The sequence below is a fragment of the Rattus norvegicus genome, chromosome 5 (assembly GCF_021556685.1).
Source record: "Rattus norvegicus strain SHRSP/BbbUtx chromosome 5, alternate assembly SHRSP_T2T, whole genome shotgun sequence".
NCBI classification, from domain to species: domain Eukaryota; kingdom Metazoa; phylum Chordata; class Mammalia; order Rodentia; family Muridae; genus Rattus; species Rattus norvegicus.
Genome location: NC_141538.1, coordinates 153,093,408 through 153,115,145, shown reverse-complemented (window position 1 = coordinate 153,115,145; position 21,738 = coordinate 153,093,408). Strand labels below are relative to the sequence as shown.

At 49.3% G+C, this 21,738-nt stretch overlaps 1 protein-coding gene across 11 annotated transcripts in view; it reads right to left on the bottom strand.

Annotated features, from left to right (window-relative positions):
* Rhd (Rh blood group, D antigen) overlaps positions 1-15,752 on the bottom strand; it is a 34,342-nt gene extending 18,590 nt beyond the window's left edge. For 3 of the 11 annotated variants that reach the window (XR_015620052.1, XR_015620053.1, XM_087550891.1), the window contains exons 1-3: positions 15,436-15,722; positions 5,863-6,049; positions 2,260-2,422 (exon numbers count right to left, since the gene is read on the bottom strand). Coding sequence is in view for 5 of the 11 variants with exons in the window: in XM_087550891.1 (XP_087407017.1) it covers positions 2,260-2,422; positions 5,863-6,049; positions 15,436-15,580 (495 nt within the window). In the remaining 6 variants the exon portion in view is untranslated. Of the gene's footprint in view, positions 1-2,259; positions 2,423-5,862; positions 6,050-15,435 lie in introns of all 11 variants that reach the window. The other 8 variants (NM_022505.3, NM_001429898.1, XM_087550894.1 and 5 more) reach the window with 7 other exon arrangements.
* Positions 15,753-21,738: the final 5,986 nt, after the last annotated feature.

Genomic DNA, 21,738 nt, shown 5'->3' with positions numbered 1-21,738 from the left:
TTTTTCTTTGAAATCTAATTTTCCTGTTATGGTATTTTTTTTTTTCTTTTCTTTTTTCCGGAGCTGGGGACCGAACCCAGGCAGGGCCTTGCGGTTGCTAGGCAAGCGCTCTGCCACTGAGCTAAATCCCCAACCCCATGGTATCTTTTTAATAATATGCAACCACCTATGCAAAAGCATATTAACTCCATGTCTATAGAACTGTGAATCTGAACAACAGATAGCAGTAATGTCTCACCAGTCTCGTCTGCTGGAGGACACCTCAATGCTTCAGGCAGTCGATAAAAATTCAAAGGTTGTCAATGGAATTTTGTGGCATTTCCTACTTGCCTTTGCCACATTTAATGTCTGTGAATTATAGGCAAGGCTCGTGGTGTACAAACTAAGAAAGTATAAAGAAACCCTGCGGGGGGAGGGGAGTTGAGGCGTGCCTAGGGAACACAGCTGCTGTGAATTGATGTGGGAGGGGCCATCCCACTGTGGGTGGTGCTACACCTAGGCAGGGTTACATAGGAAAGCAAGCTAAACAAGCCAGTAAGCATCCAGTCTCCATGGCTTCTGCCTTAGTTCCTGCCTTGCATTCCTGTCCCAATTTGCCTTCCTGATGAACGGCAGTCTGTAAACTGAAACAAGCCCCTCCCTGTTGCTTTGCTTATGGTGTTTATCCAGCAATGGAACCATAACTAAGATACTTTTTCTTTCTTTCTTTCTTTTTAAATTTTATTTAATGTATGAGTGCTCTGTTGCACATACATCTGCTTTCCTGAAGAGGGCATCAGATCCCATTACAGATGGTTGTGAGCCACCGTGTGGTTGCTGGGAATTGAACTCAGGACCTCTGGAAGAGCAGCCAGTGTTCTTAACCTCTGAGCCATCTCACCAGCCTCTCTCTCTCTCTCTCTCTCTCTCTCTCTCTCTCTCTCTCTCTCTCTTTCTCTCTCTCCCTCCCTCTCTCTTGATCTGTGCGTGCATGTGTGTGTGTGTGTTTATGTGTGTGTCTGGCATATACATATATGTGTTCAAGTTAATGCAAGTGGGCCATTTGTGTCCTGCTCAGTTTCTCTACCTTACTTCCTTGAGATGGGGTCTACATAGCAAGTTCCAGGCTGGTCAGGGCTACAGAGATCCTGTCTCAATAAAACAACAATAATAACAACAACAATAACAACAAAAACCCATCAACATAAAATAAGACCTATAACTCGCTGGACCACTGCCAGGTGACTGTGTATGATGACTATTCTTGGTTGTCCACTATTTCTAGAATGAACTGAAACCCAAGAGACTGGGTACTCCCATGGGCAATTTTTCTTGATTGAATCTTTTGAAATGGAAAGACCCACCTTAAGTCCCAATCTTTTGAGGTGGAAAGATCCACCTTAAGTCTGGGTCACGCCTTCTAGATGTGGAAGAAAAAAGCATTTGCTCTTTGCCTGCGACCCTCACTTGCTGGCAAGTTTGTCCTTCACAGGCCCTAGAGCCTATTCCTTTGGGATCAATCACAGTGTCTACTGAAGACCACCTGAGACATCCCACCTCATGGACTGCTCAGCTACTGGGTGCTTGGACTGTCCACTGGGAGACAGCCATTGTCAGACTCCAACCTGTTAGTCACTCTGATAAATCATACACATGCACATACACGCACGCACACACACACACACACACACACACACACACACATTTCATCAGTTCTTTCTCTAGAGAACCCTGACTAGTGCATTCTGGGAATTCATCTTATGTATCCCATAATATAACCTTATGAAGTGGCTGAAGAGATGGCTCAGTGGTTAAGAGCACTGACTGCTCTTCCAAAGTCCTGAGTTCGGTTCTCAGCAACCACATGGTGGCTCACAACCATCTGTAATGGGATCTGATGCCCTCTTCTGGTGGGCAGGTGTGCATATAGATAGAGCACTCAGATACATAAAATAAATAAATCTTTAAAAACAAAACAAAAGGGCTGGAGAGATGGCTCAGTGGTTAAAAGCACTGACTGCTCTTCCAGAGGTCCTGAGTTCAAACCCCAGCAACCACATGGTGGCTCACAACCATCTGTAATGAGATCTGATGTCCTCTTCTGGTGTGTCTGAAGATAGCTAATAAATAAATCTTTAAAAAAAAAAAAAAAACCTTGTGAGGCTCCAGGCCCTCACTGTGTTTGGCCTTCAGTGGAGTCTAACCACTTGTAGCTCCAGTTGGGATGCTATCCTACCTCCCACCTTCTCCAAGGTCCCTCTCACAGCCCCAGGAACTCACTCTGAAGACCTTCTTGTCAGCGACTCTGATGGCACCAAAGGTCATAGCTTCCACCAGCACCATCACGGCCAGCTGCACCAAGTTGACCTTCCCCAAGACAGCGCCCGCTGAGATCAGCAGCGGTAAGGTGCTTATGGTAGCTCTCTGGATGCTGAGAAACGGACTAGAGAGGGAAGTAGGAAGTGGAGGGAGAGGGAAAGGGAGAGGAAGAAGGAAAGGGGTTTGGGGGAGGGAGAGAGAGAGTGAGGAAGAGTATCTCTCATCAGGCCCCGCCCACAGAAGGGCTATTGAGCACAAGCGGGGCTCTCGTGCCCACCAGGGCGGCACGTGTGGTCTGATTTTTCTTTGCCCACACCCATGGTACAGGGAGGTTTGGAGTCTCTGAGCCTCTCCTACAAAGGTCACTGTGACTCGAAGTGGCTTTTTCCTCCCCAGTGACACAGCTGCCTGGACTCCACGGCAACCTCACACTAACTTTCTGCTGTGGCCACTCAGACGCTCGGTAGAGGGCGCTGTGTGCCTGCTGGCCCACCACTCAGGCCGCTAGTTAATCTCAAGGAGCCTCCAACCAGGGGTTGGGGATTTAGCTCAGTGGTAAAGCGCTTGCCTAGGAAGCGCAAGGCCCTGGGTTCAGTCCCCAGCTCCGAAAAAAAGAACCAAAAAAAAAAAAAAAAAGAATGACCACATTTGTTTCCCGGGGCCCTGGCAGGGAAGGAAGACATTGTACGTGGGTATATAATACCAAAAGACTGGCAAGCACTTGAAGAGGGAACTCGTAAATGGAGGCTGGCATTATGAAGACTGTCAAATCCTTCCTCCCTTGCACAAATGTGCATGCTCAGTGTGGGGATTCCGGTAGAGAAAAACTTTTTTTGTTGTTTTATTTTGTTTTCAAAGTGATTTTGATTGGCTGGGGAGACACGGGGTTTCCTGAGACAGCTGTGCCAACTGGGCTTATCATGGTGGGCTTCCTGAGAGAGGTGGCACTGAGCTTTCCTCTGAAGCCTAGGGATTTAAGGAAGCTGGCATCCATCCAGATGCTGTTGAGAGGCTACCCAGATGCCCAAGGTTAAAGGTCAGCCCTCCATCGGCAGAGGTTGCTAGGTTACCACTGTGTTACCCATAGAATATGAAAGGCCAGGAAGTTGGAAGGAAGGCCACTACCCACTGATTACAAACCTGAGATTCAGGTCCCAGCCAGCCTAGATCTAAAGCCAGAGTCCACCAGTCCGCATGCAGCCTCCCCAGCGCTCACCATTGTTCATGAGGCTCAAAGGTGTGAGGGGAAGGTAAGAGAAGGACATGGGGAAGGAAGAGGTCCTGTGTGGACCAGGAGTGACTCAGTATATGGAGTGACTCGGTGGTCACTGCAACCACACGAGCTATGTTTAGTGAATGAGTGCTTACTGCTCCACCAAGTACAGAAATCACCGGGCAGTGTGGGATTTCAGACCTTGCAGCGGGTTACAGCAAGAGGTGGCAAGACCCTTACATAGGATGGTTAGAGAGCTTGATTCAACCTGGCAGTGGGGGTTGGGGATTTAGCTCAGTGGTAAGAGCTCTTGCCTAGCAAGCGCAAGGCCCTGGGTTCGGTCCCCAGCTCAAAAACAAAAACAAAAACAAAAACAAAAAAAAAAAAAAAAAGAAAGAAAAAACCTGGCAGTGGTGGCACAAGCCTTTAATCCTAGCACTGGGGAAACAGGGGATCTCTGTGAGTTCAAGGCCAGCCTGGTCTACAGAGTGAGTTCCAGAACAGCCAGGGCTACACAGCAAATGAAACTGTCTCAAAAAAAGGAAGGGGATTGGGGGGGAAGGCTGATTAAGCAATGTCGGGACTATGAGATTGTGGGACTGTGGGACCTTGGATGACTCCGCCTGTAGTATGGAGGCAACACCTGGGGAGTTACGGTGAGAGCAGAATTCATGGACACACATCAGACGCAAGAGGAAATCAATCATTGCCGGGACTTTCGAGGGAGAGCCTTCTAGAAGCTTTCAGAGAGCACTATCAAAATTACACTTGTGGGGCTGGAGAGATGGCTCAGCGGTTAGAGCACCGGCTGCTCTTCCAGAGGTCCTGAGTTCAATTCCCAGCAACCACATGGTGGCTCACGACCATCTGTAATGAGATCTGATGACCTCTTCTGGTGTGTCTGAAGACAGCTACAATGTACTTATATGTAATAAATAAATAAATCTTAAAAAAAAATTTACACTTGTGGAGTGGGTGTAGCTTAGTTGACACAGTGCTTGCCTGGTGTGCACAAGGCCCTGAGTCTGACCCCCAGTACCTCACTCTGCACTTGTAGTCTCCACCCTCAGAAGGCTGAGGCAGGAGGATCATGAGATCATCTTGTAAGAGGAGATCCTCAACTAGGAATTGTCCCCATTCAGATGGACCTGTGGGTGTGTCTGTGGGGCATTTTCTTAGTTGTTAATTGATGTGGGAAGACCCGCCACTGAGTGTGGCGCCTCCTACTGGAATTAACCGAGATAAGAAGGGAAAAGGCGGGAAGAAGCTTGCTAGCATCCTGCCCACCAGGTCTGCTTCTGCTAAGTCATTTGCTGGGAGAAGAACCAACATTCCCAGTCTTCCACTGTGGACTAAGGACCAGGCACCCCACCCTAGACTGAGCAAGGTCATCGGCCTCAAGTGTGACAGCTACTGTGGGGCTGTGCCACCTGCTGAAGTACACAGCCTCGAGGCCAAATACCTGCAGTGGTCTCTGCTGTTAGGTGTGAGGTGTCCATTATCACTATTTTAATGTAACCTAATTCGATAAATTCTTTTTAAAAATTTTCTGAGACTAGGTTTCTCTGTGTGGCCCCAGCTGGCCTGGAACTCAGTCTGTAGACCAGGCTGACCTTGAACTCAGATATCCACCGGCCTCTGCCTCCTGAGTGCTGGGATTAAAGGCGTGCGCATCACACTCAGCTCGATAAAGTCCTCTAATATAGAAATACATGTCCTGTTGGTTCTGTTCCTCTAGAGAACCCCGACTAAGCTATATTTATTAATTAATCTGATATTCCCTTATATAAGTATCACCCAGGTGACCCTCCTCCCCACCCCCAGGGTTTCTCAGTATAGCCCTGGATGTCCTGGAACTCACTGTAGACCAGGTTGACTTCCTACCTAGGGCTCCTGAGTGCTGGGATGAAAGGCATGCATAATGGTCACCCAGTGCTGGTCTTTGTCTTTAAAATGGTGCCTCTCTGTGTGACAGTTCTGTTTCCTTTTGCTCTGTTGTTTGTTTACTCCTCTTCTTACTTTCCCTTCTAACCTCTTTCCATTGTTCATGACAATCCAAGTCATTAATAACAAAATAGGGAGAACCCAGGGAGGGCTACAGCTCCAGATCCCTCGGGTACCACAGGGTTGGCATAACCATACCCAGTAGGGCCAATTAAGTCAAAATTTTGTATAAGCAATGAAAATCTTGTAAAAACAAAAAACAACAACAACAAAAAAAAAAAACAAAAAAACAGTGTATCCTACGTATTTCGTATGCCAGAGAGAAGAGGGGTCAAGAGGTCATGATCTTCTAGAACCTTCCACCTCCACATTCGAAGTGCCCATGTGACCCAGTTCCTTTCAGTTACCTGAACGGATTCTTGATCATGTTCCAGTCGAGGACCCAATTCAGGAAATAGTCCAGCAAGATTGTCCCCTGTACCCCAAGGGCCAACATGAAGAAGCTGAAGGCCACACTGCTCCAGCCGTGTCTCCGAAAGGATGAGGACAGGAAGCCGAAACCCAAGGCTGCCACAAGGGTCAAATCCTGGATGACTGTGAGTGGGGAGGGGTAGAGTAGGTGGGGACAAAGGGAGAAAGGGTGAGACACAGTGGCCACTGGAAGGGACTTCTGAGATCATTTAAGAGAACTTGGCCAAATTGCCCCTCCTCTTTGGGCCTCAACTTTCCCATCTGAATAATGGGATAATGACTACTGAGCAGGCAGGGGCGTGGTGTGGGTAGATGAGTGAGAGCTGGTGAAGTGATTCCAGTAGGTATGAGTGCACAGGACATGATCAACCGTTATGAGAAATAAACAGCATGGCGTGGGCAAGCTCAGACTCAGGGTCCTTGTGTCATTGGCATTCAGTGAAGGTAAAATTGCTCTGGGATTGTGGGCAGGGATCCACCATGGTCATACATGCTAAGGCCTCTGCAGTTGATCAGTCCAGGTGTGACAGAAAAGAGAAGGCAGAGGTGGCTCAGAATTCCTGTGGCAGGAGCCAAATCATCTTCAAAAGAAGCAGGTCAGGGGGCTGGAGAGATGGCTCAGTGGTTAAGAGCACCGGCTGCTCTTCCAGAGGTCCTGAGTTCAAATCCCAGCAACCACATGGTGGCTCACAACCATCTGTAAGGAGATCTGATGCCCTCTTCTGGTGTGTGGGACCTTGGATGACTCCGCCTGTAGTATGGAGGCAACACCTGGGGAGTTACGGTGAGAGCAGAATTCATGGACACACATCAGACGCAAGAGGAAATCAATCATTGCCGGGACTTTCGAGGGAGAGCCTTCTAGAAGCTTTCAGAGAGCACTATCAAAATTACACTTGTGGGGCTGGAGAGATGGCTCAGCGGTTAGAGCACTGGCTGTTCTTCCAGAGGTCCTGAGTTCAATTCCCAGCAACCACATGGTGGCTCACGACCATCTGTAATGAGTACAGCTACAGTGTACTCATATAAATAACATAAATTCATCTTTTTTAAAAAAAAGAAGCAGGTCAGAAAGAAATTATAAAACAAGACAAAACAACGCTGGGTGCTGGCAACTCATGAGAGGCAGCAGGAAGGGCTGGTGAGATGGGTCAGTAGGAAAAGGTACTTATCTCATGATCCTGGGGACTGCCTGGGCCCTCCTGAGTCCATGGTGGAAGGAACGAGTGGCCTCTTGCTCTCTTGCTCCTCTCTTTCTCCTGCCTTCCTGACCCCATTCTCTCCCCATTCCCTGACCCCTCCATGTGCTCATGGCCAGTCTCTACTCCTCTACCCCTCTTCTTCTCTACTCCTCTCTCTCTGCCTTTCTCTGTCCCTACTACCCTCTTAATTCCCCTCCCCATGCCCTGAATAAACTCTGAATGAATTAATGAATGGACGCCTGAAAGTTGTCCTCTGACCTCCACATGGGTTGGCACTCACAGGCCTATATGCACATAGGTGCATTTGTAGGCACACATGCATACAAATGATCAACGTTTAAAAGAAGAAAAAAGCTGGATGGTGGTAGCATAGGCCTCTAATCCCAGCACTTGGGAGGCAGAGGCAGGCAGATTTCTGAGTTGGAGGCTAGTCTACAGATCGAGTTCCAGGACAGCCAGAGGTACAAAGAGAAACCCTGTCTCAGAGGGAAGGAAGGAAGGGAAAAAGGGAGGATGGAAAAAAGAAAGGAAGGAAGGAAGGATCAGGAGGGAGGGAAGTGAATTGGCTCTTTCTCAGTTCTTGTGAAGGACCTGGTGGGCCAGCAGAAAATGCCTTTTCTAGCCTGGGAGGATCTGCTGAATCTGTGAGTCCCAAAATCACCCTAAGGCCCCAGCAGAGGATGACGAGGATACTTTAATGTGATTCCAGTTTTTAATAATTAGCACATGTATGCCAGAACCAGATAAACATGGCTTCGGTGAGACTGTGTACTTTCCAGCCGTGTGGTCTTGGGGAGTCCATGCTAAGAGTTTAACATTCGCTAACAGCCAGTGCTGGCTGATCTTGACCATCAAGCTGACTGGACTGAGAGGTGTCCAGGAGACCAGCAAAATGTCTCTGGACAATGAACAATGTATCTTTGCTCAGTGCCCCATCTAGCCAGCTGCTCCTCTTTGCTTTCTAGCTGCCGTGAGGTATCCCTCCCCACTCCAGTGCACCTTCCCACCACAGCCTGAAAAGCAACAGAAGCCAGTTGCTCACAAACTCAAAAACGATCTTTTACGGGGTTGGAGATTTAGCTCAGTGGTAGAGCGCTTGCCTAGCAAGTGAAAGGCCCTGGGTTCGGTCCCCAGCTCTGAAAAAAACAAACAAACAAAACAAACAAACAAAAAAAACCCGATCTTTTTCCACTTTGGCCACGGCAGTGAAAAAGTCCAACCGGAAGTAGAAGCTCAACCGGAAGTAAAAGTGGAGCTGGGTCCTACCATCCCATTGGTTGAGCCTTCACCCCTAGCTTTAACACTACCCTCTTCCAGTGTGATAGCAACACTAATTCCAGCCTTTCATCGGACGCCTGTGATGAGATGGGCCCATGCATGGAAAGGCAGTTTTACCGTCAGATGTTGACCATTCTCCATATTCATGACACCTGCACAGATTTGTTCCCGCTTTGCAACTTGGTGAGGTTTATTAGGAAATACTAACAACTCAGTTTTTTGCCATCTTCTTCTATCAGTATGAATTCGTGCCCACAGTTTACAATTGCCTCTAGTTGCGTACTCATTTCCCTACCATAAAAGAACTCATGCCTGGTGTGGGAGAGATGGCTCAGCGGTTAAGAGCACTGACTGCTCTTCCAGAGGTCCCAAGTTCAATTCCCAGCAACCACATGGTGACTCACAACCATCTATAATGGGATCCGATGCCCTCTTCTGGGCATTTTCCAGCCCAGGGGCTGGGCTGCCCTTCCCCCAGAGGTTCTTCCCCATATAATCCAGACATTTTGGTTTTTCTCTTTCTTCTTCCTCCTCCCTCTCTTTCTGCTCACACCTCCCCCCCCCCCATTCTCTCTCCCCATGGTGACTTCCCTGGCCTCCATCTTTGGGGGCCAGTGATCTCACCCAAGAGCAGCTTCCCAATAAACCTGCCTTTAATATATTCTAATCTGGTTTGAATCGGTTCATTTCACCGGCCTAAAAATAACCTATCAGTTATTACTAGGATAACCACCGTGTAAAGGGTGTGTGGACCACTCCAGCCTTGTGTACAGGCAGAGCCCTGGAGGTACTCAGACACATGACAACCTGCTTAACTGAGCTTTTGGCAGTTTCTTTCCCAAATCCTAGCCAGCAGAATGCCAACAAATGGGATCTGTGGTGAGACATATTTTTCCACCTTCTGTGTGTGCCTCGAATCTATGAGGGAATTTGGGCCAGTGTAATGAAGGTGTTTCTGACCAGGAACTGGCCCGTGGAGAGAGCTATTTACCAATCGATCACCACAGGAAGAAATCACCTGGTCTCAGTCCTGGCTCTGCACACAAGGTAGACAACTCTTATTACTGGAAAGTTCCTTTGGTGTCGGAAACCATGGAAATCACTGACACTGGAGAACGCACAGTGTTTCACCTATGATGTATGCCGTCAGTGGTCGATGACAGCCCTGGGATGCAGGAGGCGGCCCTGTGATCTGGTGTGCATTCAGGAGACCCTACCTTCTCCACTGATGTGGGAGGGAGGGTGCAGTGTGGGATCCCTTTTCCCCTGTCCATCTTCTTGGCAGTCCTACTGGGTGAATCAAGGAACAAGGCTCAAAATCTTCCGGAGCCAAGCCTGAAAAGTGTTGTGTGAAGTCTGATGTCTATTTGGGACTGAGAACTGTGGCCAATGGAAAACCATTTCCCTGGAAACATGTCCAGCCTTTGTTTGCACCGTGCTTTGAAACACAACCTGTCTGTCCCTTTGCATCAAGGCAGTGCCACTGCAGGTTGGAGGGGGACTAGCAGCAAGTGCCTTCCTGACTTTCTTGGGGCCACACAGATCACCCTGTACTGAACTCCGCTCTGGGCTGTTACAGTGAGGGCTTTTCTGCCAGGTAGGCAGGCTCTCGCTCTGGTGTGTGCCTCATTAGGCAGAAGGATCTCGGGCTTTCTGAGCCTCAGTTCCCCTCTCTGGAAATCATAGGATTGGGCTTGATAGTCTCCGCGCCCTTAAAACCCAGGAACATTCTGAAGACTGGGTTAGGGGAGGGTAGAGAGGAAGAGGGTAGAGTTGAACCTGAAGGTTGGAAAATGAGAGAGTGGGGGTAGGGCGAAGCATTTCCTGGCTCAGCTGCCATCGCGGCTTTCTTCCCCGCCCCCGACCCCCCACTCCCTATAGGCCCCACAGGGTCCCAAGGCAGAAAAGGGTGCCTTAGGCTGGAAGAAGAGACTGAGGGAAACAGTTCCCAGATGCTCTGTCGCTGTTTTTGGAACCTGTGCAGTCAGTCCAGTTCTTTAGTAATAACAATCTGGCCTCAGGCGCCCTCCCTGCCCCCCTAACCCCCCAAGCCCAGCTTTTCCTATTTCCTCTCCAGAGGCTCCAGGCTCGCACTCACTCTTTTCAGGGCTCACATCCCCCCTTCCCACCCTCACCCCAGGGCTGAGCCCTGCTCAGAGGCTTGGGCACCCACATGGGCGGTAGCCTCAGCCCCTCACACCGCCACACCAGCTGGGGCTGATAAACTGGTGGGCTGCAAGGTGTTTGGGGTTTGATAAGGAGCCGAGAGGACTGGGCGGGGGCGGGGGCGGGGGCGGGGGGGGGAGGGATTTCACTGCGTTCTGGGAGTGAAATTTCAGGCCTACTGGGAGGTAAAAACAGTACCTCTGAGCACAGCGGCAAAGCATTGGAGGTAGTCTCCAGCATCCTCATGATGGCTGGCAGGACCCACGACTCCACCTCACAGTCTCAGATAATCACCGGTTATCTTTCCGATTTTACAGAGGGCGGAAGGGAGGCACAGAGGGCTGCTGTGACTAGCACAGGTGACACAGCGGCTGAATGATGACAAAGAGATTCGAACCTCATATACCCTCTTGCCTCTTCCTGTGCAGTGAGTTAGCATGTCAGGGTTAAGGCCCCGGTTCTCTCAGTCTCCCTAATCTGTAAAATGGGTGGCGACACCTACTCACTGGCTCCTGAAAGGTCTGGTGCTATGACAGGAGCACACACGCCTGTCATACATTAGATGACAGGTCCCTCTCTATGAAGACCCCTTTGGATCACAGAAGATCAGCCCTTGGGTATGTCCACGCAGACATCTTCCCTTTTCCCCTTCGGGGACCTGCCCACCCATTCTAGCCCCTCCTCCTGATAGTTCAAGGAAACAAAGCATGGGGGAGGAGCTCTTCAGCCTTGGGGGCCACGCCCCTCTGCACTGTCCCCCCTCCCCAAAGCCTCTGTTCCCTCCCACCCTTCCATCCCAGCAGCAGTCTGGGAATAGAAACATCTTTTCCTGAGATGGAGGTACCAGGTGTGGGGTGCTGACTCATCACTAGAGAACCCCTCTTGTTTCCCCATAACGCTGCCCCTGAGGAGAGCAGGGACCAATGATGGCTAACTAAGCAAAGATCCCAAGAGATAGTTCCCCAGTTTGGCAGTCACAGGAGGGGCTGTCTCTGGCAAACTATTCCAGATGGCCTCCCGCTGGAGCATGCCTCTGGGCATAGGTTGCTCCCCTGGGAGTTCAACCTTGTAATTAGTCTTAGACAATGGGGTATCAGTAGACATTGTATAAATGCTTCCCTCCACTCTGTTCTCACTTGCCAGGTGAAGCCCGAGGTGGCCTGACGTTCCCAGCTGGCACCAGCCATCTTGGCCCAGCTAAACTCCTAGGTTTTTAGATAGATGAGTGATCCTCGGTGAAGCTGCCAACTGAATGATACCCACTTGCTGAGCCACAGAATCATGGGGGTGGGTAAATGACATGGTTGCTCCCTCCCCCCTCCCCCTCCCCCTCCCCCTCCCCCTCCCCTGCCTAGCCTAGAACTCATCTGTAGACCAGGCTGGCCTCGAACTCAGAGATCCACCTGCCTCTGCCTCCCAAGTGCTGGGATGAGAGGGATAGAGCACCCTATCATCACCTGGTTCGATGACATGGTTGCTTCCCCCCCCCCCCCCCCCCGGAGCTGGGGACCGAACCCAGGGCCTTGCGCTTCCTAGGTAAGCGCTCTACCACTGAGCTAAATCCCCAGCCCTTGGTTGCTTTTTTAAAAGCACTAAAGTTGGAGATGTTTGTTACACAGCTGTAGGTGACTGATAGATTCTGCTTCCCTTAAGCATCTCAGGGACATCCCCACCCTTAGCCCAGGAGGAACAAAACACAGTTGGCTTAGACATCAGGTCGCTGTTTTTGTGTTTCTTTAAGAACTGGTCGAGTGGGGTTGGGGATTTAGCTCAGTGGTAGAGCGCTTGCCTAGGAAGCACAAGGCCCTGGGTTCTCCGGAAAAAAAAAAAAAAGAACTGGTGGAGTGTGGTGGTTTGAATGAGAAGAGCCTCTGTGTGCTCCTACATTTGAGTCTTCGTCCTTCATTGGTGGACTGCAGGAGAATGCTTAGGGAGTGTGGCCTTGTTGGAGGAGGTGTGTTACAATGGCAGACTTTGAGGCTTCAAAAGTCTCTTGCCAACCCTAACCTACTCTTGGCCTCCTGTTTGAGGTCTGAGACCTGAGCTCCCAACTCTTCCCGCCTCTGTGCCCTCATCCCACCAACGTGGACGGTTGTCTGGAACGGTAGCCCAGTCTAAGTTGCCTCCAGAATGGTGTTTCATCACCATAATAGGAACTGATGTGCATAGCTATCACCCAATCACCTGTCTGCCATCATCCCCGCCCCCCTCTTTTTCACCAAGTGTAGGTGATTTTATCTCCTAAATGGGTCTTGAATCTGACTCCTTACTCCTGCTCCCCCCCCCACCTCCCCCCCACCCCGTTTGGCTCCATTACAAATGACTCAGACGTGGTCAGCAGAGTAAGGCACACACAGCTTGGAAGATGCCCAGGGCAGTTCTTAGAGGTTGCTGGAAGAAAGCATCAGCACCTCCAGTTCATTTTTTATCTAAAAGCTGATGGGCTTATCTATCTATACATGCTAATTCTTTCCTTCCTTCTTCCTCTTCTTCCTCTTTTTATTTATTTATTTATTTTATTTTATATGAGTACACTGTCACTGTCTTCAGACACATCAGAAGAGGAGGGCATCAGACCTCATTACAGATGGTCGTGAGTCACCATGTGGTTGCTGGGAATTGAACTCAGGACCTCTGGAAGAGCAGCCAGTGTTCTTAACCACTGAGCCATCTCTCCAGCCCTTCTTCTTCTTTAAATAGTGTTTTTCTGTATAATAGCCCTGACTGTCTGGGAACTCTCTTTGTAGACCAGGCTGGCCTTGAACTCACAGAGATCCTGCCTCTGCCTCCTGAGGGCTGGTTTTAAAGGGATGAGCCATTTTGTCCTGCTTTGAATTTTTTTTTTTACGTGATAATTCTTTCAATCCTTTTTATTTATTCATTTATGAACACTATTATCATTATTACTTGTGGGGGTGGGGCACACAGGTTTAGAAGGAGACCATCAGAGGGTTTAAATGCCCTAGAGCTGGAGTTAAAAATGTCCGTGGTGGGGGTTGGGGATTTGGCTCAGTGGCAGAGCGCTTGCCTAGGAAGCGCAAGGCCCTGGGTTCGGTCCCCAGCTCCAAAAAAAAAAAGAACCAAAAATGTCCGTGGTAGGAACTGAACTTGGCTCCTCTGGCTTTTAACCCCGGTGCCACCTCTGCTTCCCTACTTGCTAATTTTTAACCATTTCCGTTGCATTACAGAACTTTTAGGAATTACACTCATTCGTTCGTTCATTTGTTCGTTCGTTCGTTTGGAACATACAGAGATTGGGTTGGCCTAGGTGGTTTCCACAACCATACCTATTGGTTAGGGGCTAAATGTGACAGGGGCCAGGAGACACCATGGTAGGTCCATGCAATTAAAACCGGCGTGCCTGACTGTCAGCCTGATGTGCTGCTAGGTGACACTGGGCCAGTGACAACCTCAGAGTACCTAGTTCCTCAATGAGAAACAGAGGACAAAGCAGCCTGTCTCACTGGGTTGTTGTGATGGACCAACGGGAAGCTGGTTGGATAGTGGCGTATACAGCAAGTGCTCAATAAAGACCAGCTGCAGGCTCTACCACGTGTCCAGACCTCACCGTGCACACAATACTCAGCTTAGTGGAGAAACCGGAAGGAACGAAGTTAAACGAACATCCAGTCGGATATAAAAGACGGAATGAACCTGATGATAGGGGCACACACCTTTAATCCCAGCACGGTGGAGACAGAAGCAAGTAGATCTCTGAGTTCAAAGCCTGCCTGGTGCACAGAATGAGTTCTAGGACAGCCAGAGCAGCACAGAGAAACCCTGTCTCGAAAAATATGCCCACACAAAGGAAAGGAATTAGAACTGTGCAGGAGCCACCGGATGGTTCCTCTTCTTCCCGCTAGCTAACTGGCTCAACCTGCAGTTCTGTCTTGGGGACATCTCTCGGGGAAGCCCCTCAGGGACACCCATCTATTTATCATGAGCATTCTGTCAGCCTGGGAGAGGAGAGGCTTCAGACATGTTGGGATGTTTTCTACAGGAGCAAACACACACCACTGTGGACACGAGACTTGTTTGGTTGTTCTCACCACAGCCACACAGAATAAACCATCATCCCACATTCCCCGGCAGTCAGCCATTCTTTGGCTCTGGATTTGAACCCAAAGCAGGCTCTCCAGCCCTGGAGAGGAGGCAGGAAAGAGGGGACATGGAGTATGGAAAAGAGTCAGCTAGCGGGGTAGGATGGGGTGGGAGCGGGGCAGGAGAAGGGCTTTTTTTTGCCCGGGATCAGTGTTTGGTTTCCAGTATCCCACCATTGTAACATCAGTTCCCAGGGGATGCAGTGCCTCTGAGAGGGACCCCTCCCCTGGGGGCCTACATTTATATTCACCCACACACGGACACATATATCTAATTAAGATATTACATAAAAATAGGGGTTGGGGATTTAGCTCAGTGGTAGAGCGCTGCCCTAGTAAGCGCAAGGCCCTGGGTTCGGTCCTCAGCTCCGAAAAAAAGAAAGAAAAATAAATAAATTAAAAAAAGGAAGGCGTAACAGAGACCCCAGAACACAATGTAATACAACACAACATGACAGTCATTGCCACAAAGGAGAGAGCAAGGGGCAGAGAAATAGAACACTGTAAAGACCATTGCAACAGGGAATTCAGGACCACAGACAAGCAGATCCTCCGTTCTGTGCCCGCAAATCCAGGTGGGGCTCTTGGAGGAGAGAAATCCCAGGCCACTCCTAAAGCTTGCCCTCCCGCACTGTCTCGGTGCAATCAGTGAAAGGGCTGGAAACCTCTTTCCTTGGGAATACCTTTGAAAGGTCTGTGCCCTGGGGCAGTGGGGAGCGGCAGACCTCCCCTACCTCGGACCATCTTCCCCCATGCCTCTCACCTTGATAGATCGCCATGAACTTGTGATCTGCCTGGATAGGGTCTTGGCCGATGAGAAAATAGAAGAGGAGGATAAAAGTCACCTGTAGCCCGAAGGCCCACAGGGGCAGGCAGCAGCGGAGGGACCTTGGGTACTTAGAGCCCATCTTGTGTCTGCCGCTGTGCCCAAGTTCTGTCAGCTGCAGGCTTCACCGGTGTCCCCCACACCCACTTGAAGGAGTGATAGGAGAGACACCCGCCAAAGGCCTTATCTGAGGCAGCAGGGCTGGCCTTGCACAGAGGGATGTCACTGGAGGAAGAGCAACACTTATTCAATATGGTGGTTCATTCAGCCAGTCTTGGCTGGATTCCTGTTGAGAGCTCCTACTGGGCTTGGTTTTATTCAGTTTATTTCCCGAGCTAGGGTATTTCTATATGGCGCTGACTTAGAACTCACTGTGTAGACTAGACTGATTTTGGCCTTACAGCAATTCTCCTGCTTCTGTGTCCTGAGTGCTAGGAATACAGGCAAGCACCTGGCTTTGTGCTCAGTTTGAAGGAAAGCACTCTCTTTGTTTGACATCCATCCATCTTTAGTCTTGTTCCTTTGGCCTACCCTGTAAGAAAGGCAGGGTCTAGGGTTAGAGCTGATTCTGGAGTTCTGTGGTAGAGCATGAACCAGGCTCAGGTTTGGGTCCCAGAAAGGGTGAAGGGGTGTTGGTCTCTCTCTCTCTCTCTCTCTCTCTCTCTCTCTCTCTCTCTCTCTCTCTCTCTCTCTCCCCCCTTTCTCCCTTCCTTCCTTTCTTCCTCCTCCTCTTCCTCTTCCTCCTCCTTCCTCCTCCTCTTCTTCTTCTCTCTTGTGTTTTGTTTTGTTTTGTTTTGTTTTGTTTTGTTTTTTAAGACAGGGTTTCTCTGTGTAGCCCTGGCTGTCCTTGAACTCACTCTGTAGACCAGGCTGGCCTCAAACTCACAGAGATCCAGCCACCTGCCTCTGCCTCTCAAGTGCTAATATTAAAGGCTTGCCTGGCTGTGTCTTGGTTTCTATAATTGTTGCTGTGGTAAAATTCTCTGCCAAAGGCAACTTAGGGGAGAGAGGAAGTTTTGGCGCCCAGTTCGTGACCAGGAAGGCGAGGCAGCTTCGAGCAGCTGGTCACATCGTGTGGGCTAGTGTTCAGCTCATGCTCTTTCCTTACACAGGCTACTCCGCCCACAATCAAGACAATGGAGACCTGGGGTTGGGGATTTAGCTCAGCAGTAGAGCGCTTGCCTAGCAAGGCCCTGGGTTCGGTCCCCAGCTCCGAAAAACAGAAAGAAAAAAAAAAAAAAAAAGACAATGGAGACCTGTCTTCTCACGCTAAGTTACATTATCAGGATAATCCCCCACAGGCAAGGTTCGAGCCCAAGAGATTCTAGATTTTTGTCAAGTTGACATCACTATCACAGAAAGGATGGACCAATGTCTTGATTTCTCAAAATGAGAAACTGAGGCTCAGAAGTGACTTTAGCTTCACAAAACTTATCTTTAAAATTTACCCCATTGTGGGTTGGGCATTCAGACCAGAGTTCAAATCCCCACCATCCACACAAAAAGCCAGGCAGGGCCTCTTGGACTCGTACTAGTTGTGCTATAGGCAGGAGAATCCCTGGAGTTTGCTGGCTGCCAACGAAGTTCTGGGTTCATTGAGAGACCCCGTCTCCAGGGAAAAATACAAAGACTGGTAAATCGGGACATCCCACATCCTCCTCAGACCTCCGTGCATGTGCGCATGCGCCTGTCCATATTCCACGCCGTCGAGCAGAGAAATAAGCCCTGCCCCGTAAACCACAGAGGGCACCTAGGAAGTTCTGGTGAGGCACAAATGAAGAGAGCAAAACAGGCTGTGCAGCTGTGCTGCGGGGCAGCCCAGGCGAGGTTACACAGTTGACCTGCCTGCTTGCTGTTTGGTTTCAATCGAGATAGGATTTCTCTGCATAGCCCTGCTGTCCTAAAACTTGGTCTGTAGACCAGGCTAGCCTCAGATGGAAGATTGGACCTGCTTCTGCCTCTGCCTCCCATTTGTGGGATTAAAGGCCTGTTGCACCACTGCTGGGCATTATACATTGTTGTTTAATCTTCCCTCCAAGCCTCTGAGTATAGCTGTCATTGCCTCTGCTTTACTGGTGAGGAAAGGTCTTCTTCTTCTTCTTCTTCTTCTTCTTCTTCTTCTTCTTCTTCTTCTTCTTCTTCTTCTTCTTCTTCTTCTTCTTCTTCTTCTTCTTCTTCTTCTTCTTCGATTTACTTATTTATATGAGTACACTGTCACTCTCTTCAGACACACCAGAAGAGGGCATCAGATCCCATTACAGATGGTTGTGAGCCACCATGTGGGATTTGAACTCAGGACCTCTGGAAGAGCAGTCAGTGCTCTTAACCGCTGAGCCATCTCTCCCGAGGAAAAGGCTTCTTACAGAGATGCTGTCCCTACCAAAGTTGCACAGCTACTGAAGGGCAGGGCTGGGCCCCACCCCAACAGACACCTGCTGTGAACTTTGCATTTCAGCCTCCCAGGTTCCCAAACCACTGTCTCTATTTCCCTAGAAACCAAATAAGGAAACCTTCTCTGCCCTGCTGGCAGGATTCTTGGGAATCCGAAGGCGCTCAAGCAGGCCCGGTATAGCTTCTAGAAAGGAGGATGGGCATATGCACTGTGTTTGTGGCATGCTGGTCTATTGGCCAGGCCTTCCCCAGGAAGGTGGAAGCAAGTGGGAGCTCAACGTCTTCATATGCAGTCATGTGTTTTCTGTCCTGTGAGAACGCAGGACCCCTTCCCTTACCACAGCATGGTCGGTGTTCCGGCTTGCGTGTGACATGTTCCCGAAAGGCTCATGTACTGGGACTTGGCTGTTGGATGATGGACCTTTTGGGAAATGACTGAGTTCTGGAGACTGGGACTTCCCACCTTCCCTTTCCCCCCTTGAGACAACTTTTCTTTGTGTAGCCCTGGCTGTCCTGGAACTCACTCTGTAGAACAGGCTGGGCTCAAACTCACAGATATTCACCTGCCTCTGCCTCCTGAGTGTTTGGGTTAACAGTGTGTGTGGCACCTCAGCCTGGCTTGGCTAGGACGTTGTGATGATCAGTCTTTATTGATGGGACGTAGAATTACCTTGGAAACAAGCCTCGGTGTGCATGCGAGAGAGTTTGTAGATCAGGCTAATAGAGGTAGGAAGACCAACCTAAGTGTGGGTGGCACAATTCCACAGGCTGGGATCCTGGACAGAGGGAAAAGGTCAGCATCCACCTTCCTTCTATTGGCATTTTGTCTAGGCTCCGCCCCACAGTTACCTGGCAATAGCCAGGTGTGCCTGACTCACTGCAAAAGGGGCTGCTTGCAGCTCCGGAAAAAAAAAAAGGGTGGCCTGCTTGCCCCTCCTCTCTCTCTTGCTCTCTTTTCTTTTCTTTTCTTTGGAGCTGGGGACAGAACCCAGGGCCTTGCGCTTCCTAGGCAAGCGCTCTACCACTGAGCTAAATCCCCAACCCCTCTCTCTTGCTCTCTTATTCTTGCTCTGTCCTCTTGCCCCATACCCCCACTCTCTACATTCCCCTCCCCCCTCTCTCTTTATGTGCTCATGGCCAGCCTCTCTCCTCTCTCTCTCTCTCTCTCTCTTTCTCTCTCTCTCTCTCTCTCTCTCCCCCCTTTCTCCATCTCTACTACCATCTCAACTCCCCTACCCATGCCCCGAATAAACCCTAATCCACACTGGTCCCTCAGCGGGGAAGGGATGCCTCAGCATGGCCCCCCAGAGGCGTCCGTTCCACCACACCTGACCTCATATCGACCAAACATATTCCTTCTCTTTCTCTGTTTGTATGAAGCACAACACCTTCTCTTCAGGGTGTATTTATTTTATGTGTGTGAGTGTTTTGCCCACATGTATGTTTACGTACCATGTGGGCCAGGTGCCCAAGGACGTAAGAAGTGGGCATTGGATCCCCTACAACAGGAGCTAGGGATGGTTGTGAGCCTCCATGTGGGAGCTGGGTCCTCTGGGAACAGCAGTGAGTAGCGTTAACAGCAGAGCGGTTTGCCCAGCCCCTTCCTTTGTTTCTTGACTGTGAATGTGGGCAGCACCCTGATGTCCTGGTGCCATGTTTTCCTTACCAGGAGGACTCCAAACTGGGCAAAGTCAACCCGTCCTTCCAATAGCTGCTTTGCTGGGTGCTTTACCACGGCAATGGGGAAGGAGCCGGTACAGAGTCGAGGATTCCTCCTGTGACAGATTCACTCTAGAATGGCAGGGTAGGAAGTAACACAGGTCAGTGGGGGCATGTCCTTGGGCGCTCTGTCTCCCAGTGGGCCTCTCTTGTATTTTCTTTCCCTCTGCTTCTTGCTTACCAAGAGGCGAGCCAACCCTGCTACCGTGCTGGCGCTCCCAGTATGGTGAAGCTCGCCGTATCACAGACCCAGAATCAGCAGAGCCAATAACCATGGAGTGAAAAACCCACAAAGCCAAAATGATGCTTCTTCCCTTCAGGTTGTTCCCTTGAACAGTAATGGTTGAGGTCACTAACACACATAATGACCGTGAGGTAGGTAGGGCCTCCATTCTTTGACCACACCACCAGTGTGCGAGCTTGCTCTGGGCATTGGGTATGGTCTTTCATTCAACACCTATGAGCTTTGGAGCCAAGCAGTCTGGGTTCAAATCCTGACTCTGGAATTTATTAGCTGTGTGACCTTGGGCAAGACAATAAGTCTCTCTGAGTCTCTCTGTTGTTTTTTTTTTTTTTTTTTTTTTTTGTCTCTGTAAAGTGTCAGTTTCATAAAGTTGATGAGAAGATGAAATGAGGTGAGAGTTCGGGGTGTGCCTCATGTTTACCTAGGTCTGACCCCCAATACCAAAATAAAAATTAAAAAAAACATAATTCGCACAAATGTATGTAACTACCCCAATAGAAACAGAATTCTAGGGCTGGAGAGGTGGCTCAGTGGTTAAGAGCACTATCTGCTCTTCCAGAGGTCATGAGTTCAATTCCCAGCAACCACATCGTGGCTCATAACCATCTGTAATGGAATCTGATGCCCTCTTCTGTGTGTCTGAGGACAGCTACAGTGTACTCATATAAAATAAAATAAGTCTAAAAAAAAAAAGAAACAGAATTCTATAGCACACAGTTGGGGGCCTGTTTGTCAAAGCAGTTTCCAAGCAGAAAATTCTTTCTACAGCTTTTTAGCATGGTGACTAAGAGTCCAGGCTGGGGCCCGAGAGGTGGCTCAACAGTTAGTAAGAGCACTGACTGGGGTTTGGGGATTTGGCTCAGTGGCAGAGCGCTTGCCTAGGAAGCGCAAGGCCCTGGGTTCGGTCCCCAGCTTTCGAAAAAAAGAACCAAAAAAAAAAAAAAAAGAAAAAAAAAAAGAGCACTGACTGCTTTTCCAGAGGTCCTGAGTTCAAATCCCAGCAACCCCATGGTAACTCAACAACCATCCGTAATGGGATGTGATGCCCTCTTCTGGTGTGTCTGAAGACAGCTACAGTGAACTCATTAAATAAATAAATAACTCTTTAAAAATTTAAATTTTTTTTCTAAAATTATTTTATTTTAGAAAAATTTATTTTTTTCTCTGAAAAATTTCTGAAGACAGCTACGGTCTACTCATAAATATAAAATAAATAAATTCTTTAAAAGACTACGCCATGGAAAATTTTAAAAAATAAAATAAAGGGTCCAGTCTGTAGGGACAGACGGCATGGGTTTGAATCCAACTCTTTCACATAGTGTGTGAAAGTAAGTGGCCAAGAGACTTCATCTCTCTGTGCTTAAAGCCTCTAACCTTCATTACGGTATCCGTAAAAATTTCCGCTTCACAGCACTGTCGTGAGAATTAGGGTGGGATGTGTATAACCCATAGAGCTTCAGGAGGAAGTGCTTGGGCAGCACGATGGCTCGGCATGGGTTAAGTTGTTTGCCCTGAGACTGATGACCCAAGTTTGATACCCCACGACCCACATGGCAGAAGGAGAGAACCGATTCCTTCCGCTTTGTCCTCTGACCCTTACTCAATCCCAATTTCAAAAAAATAAATGTAATCTAAGCGCCGCGGAGAACCGTGCTCCACACTGCACAGACTTCCCTGTGGCAATACATTTCACTGATAGGCTCTGTAGGACATCTGGGCTGCTTCCGGTCTTAGTTCCTTTCCCATTTCCCACCAGACAGGATCTCATATAACCCAGATGGCTCTCAGATTCTCCGTTGTCAAGGATGGCCTCAATCTCCCGATCGATCTTCCTGCCTCCACCTCCCACGTGCTCTGATTACAGGCTTGAGCCACCATCCTTGCCA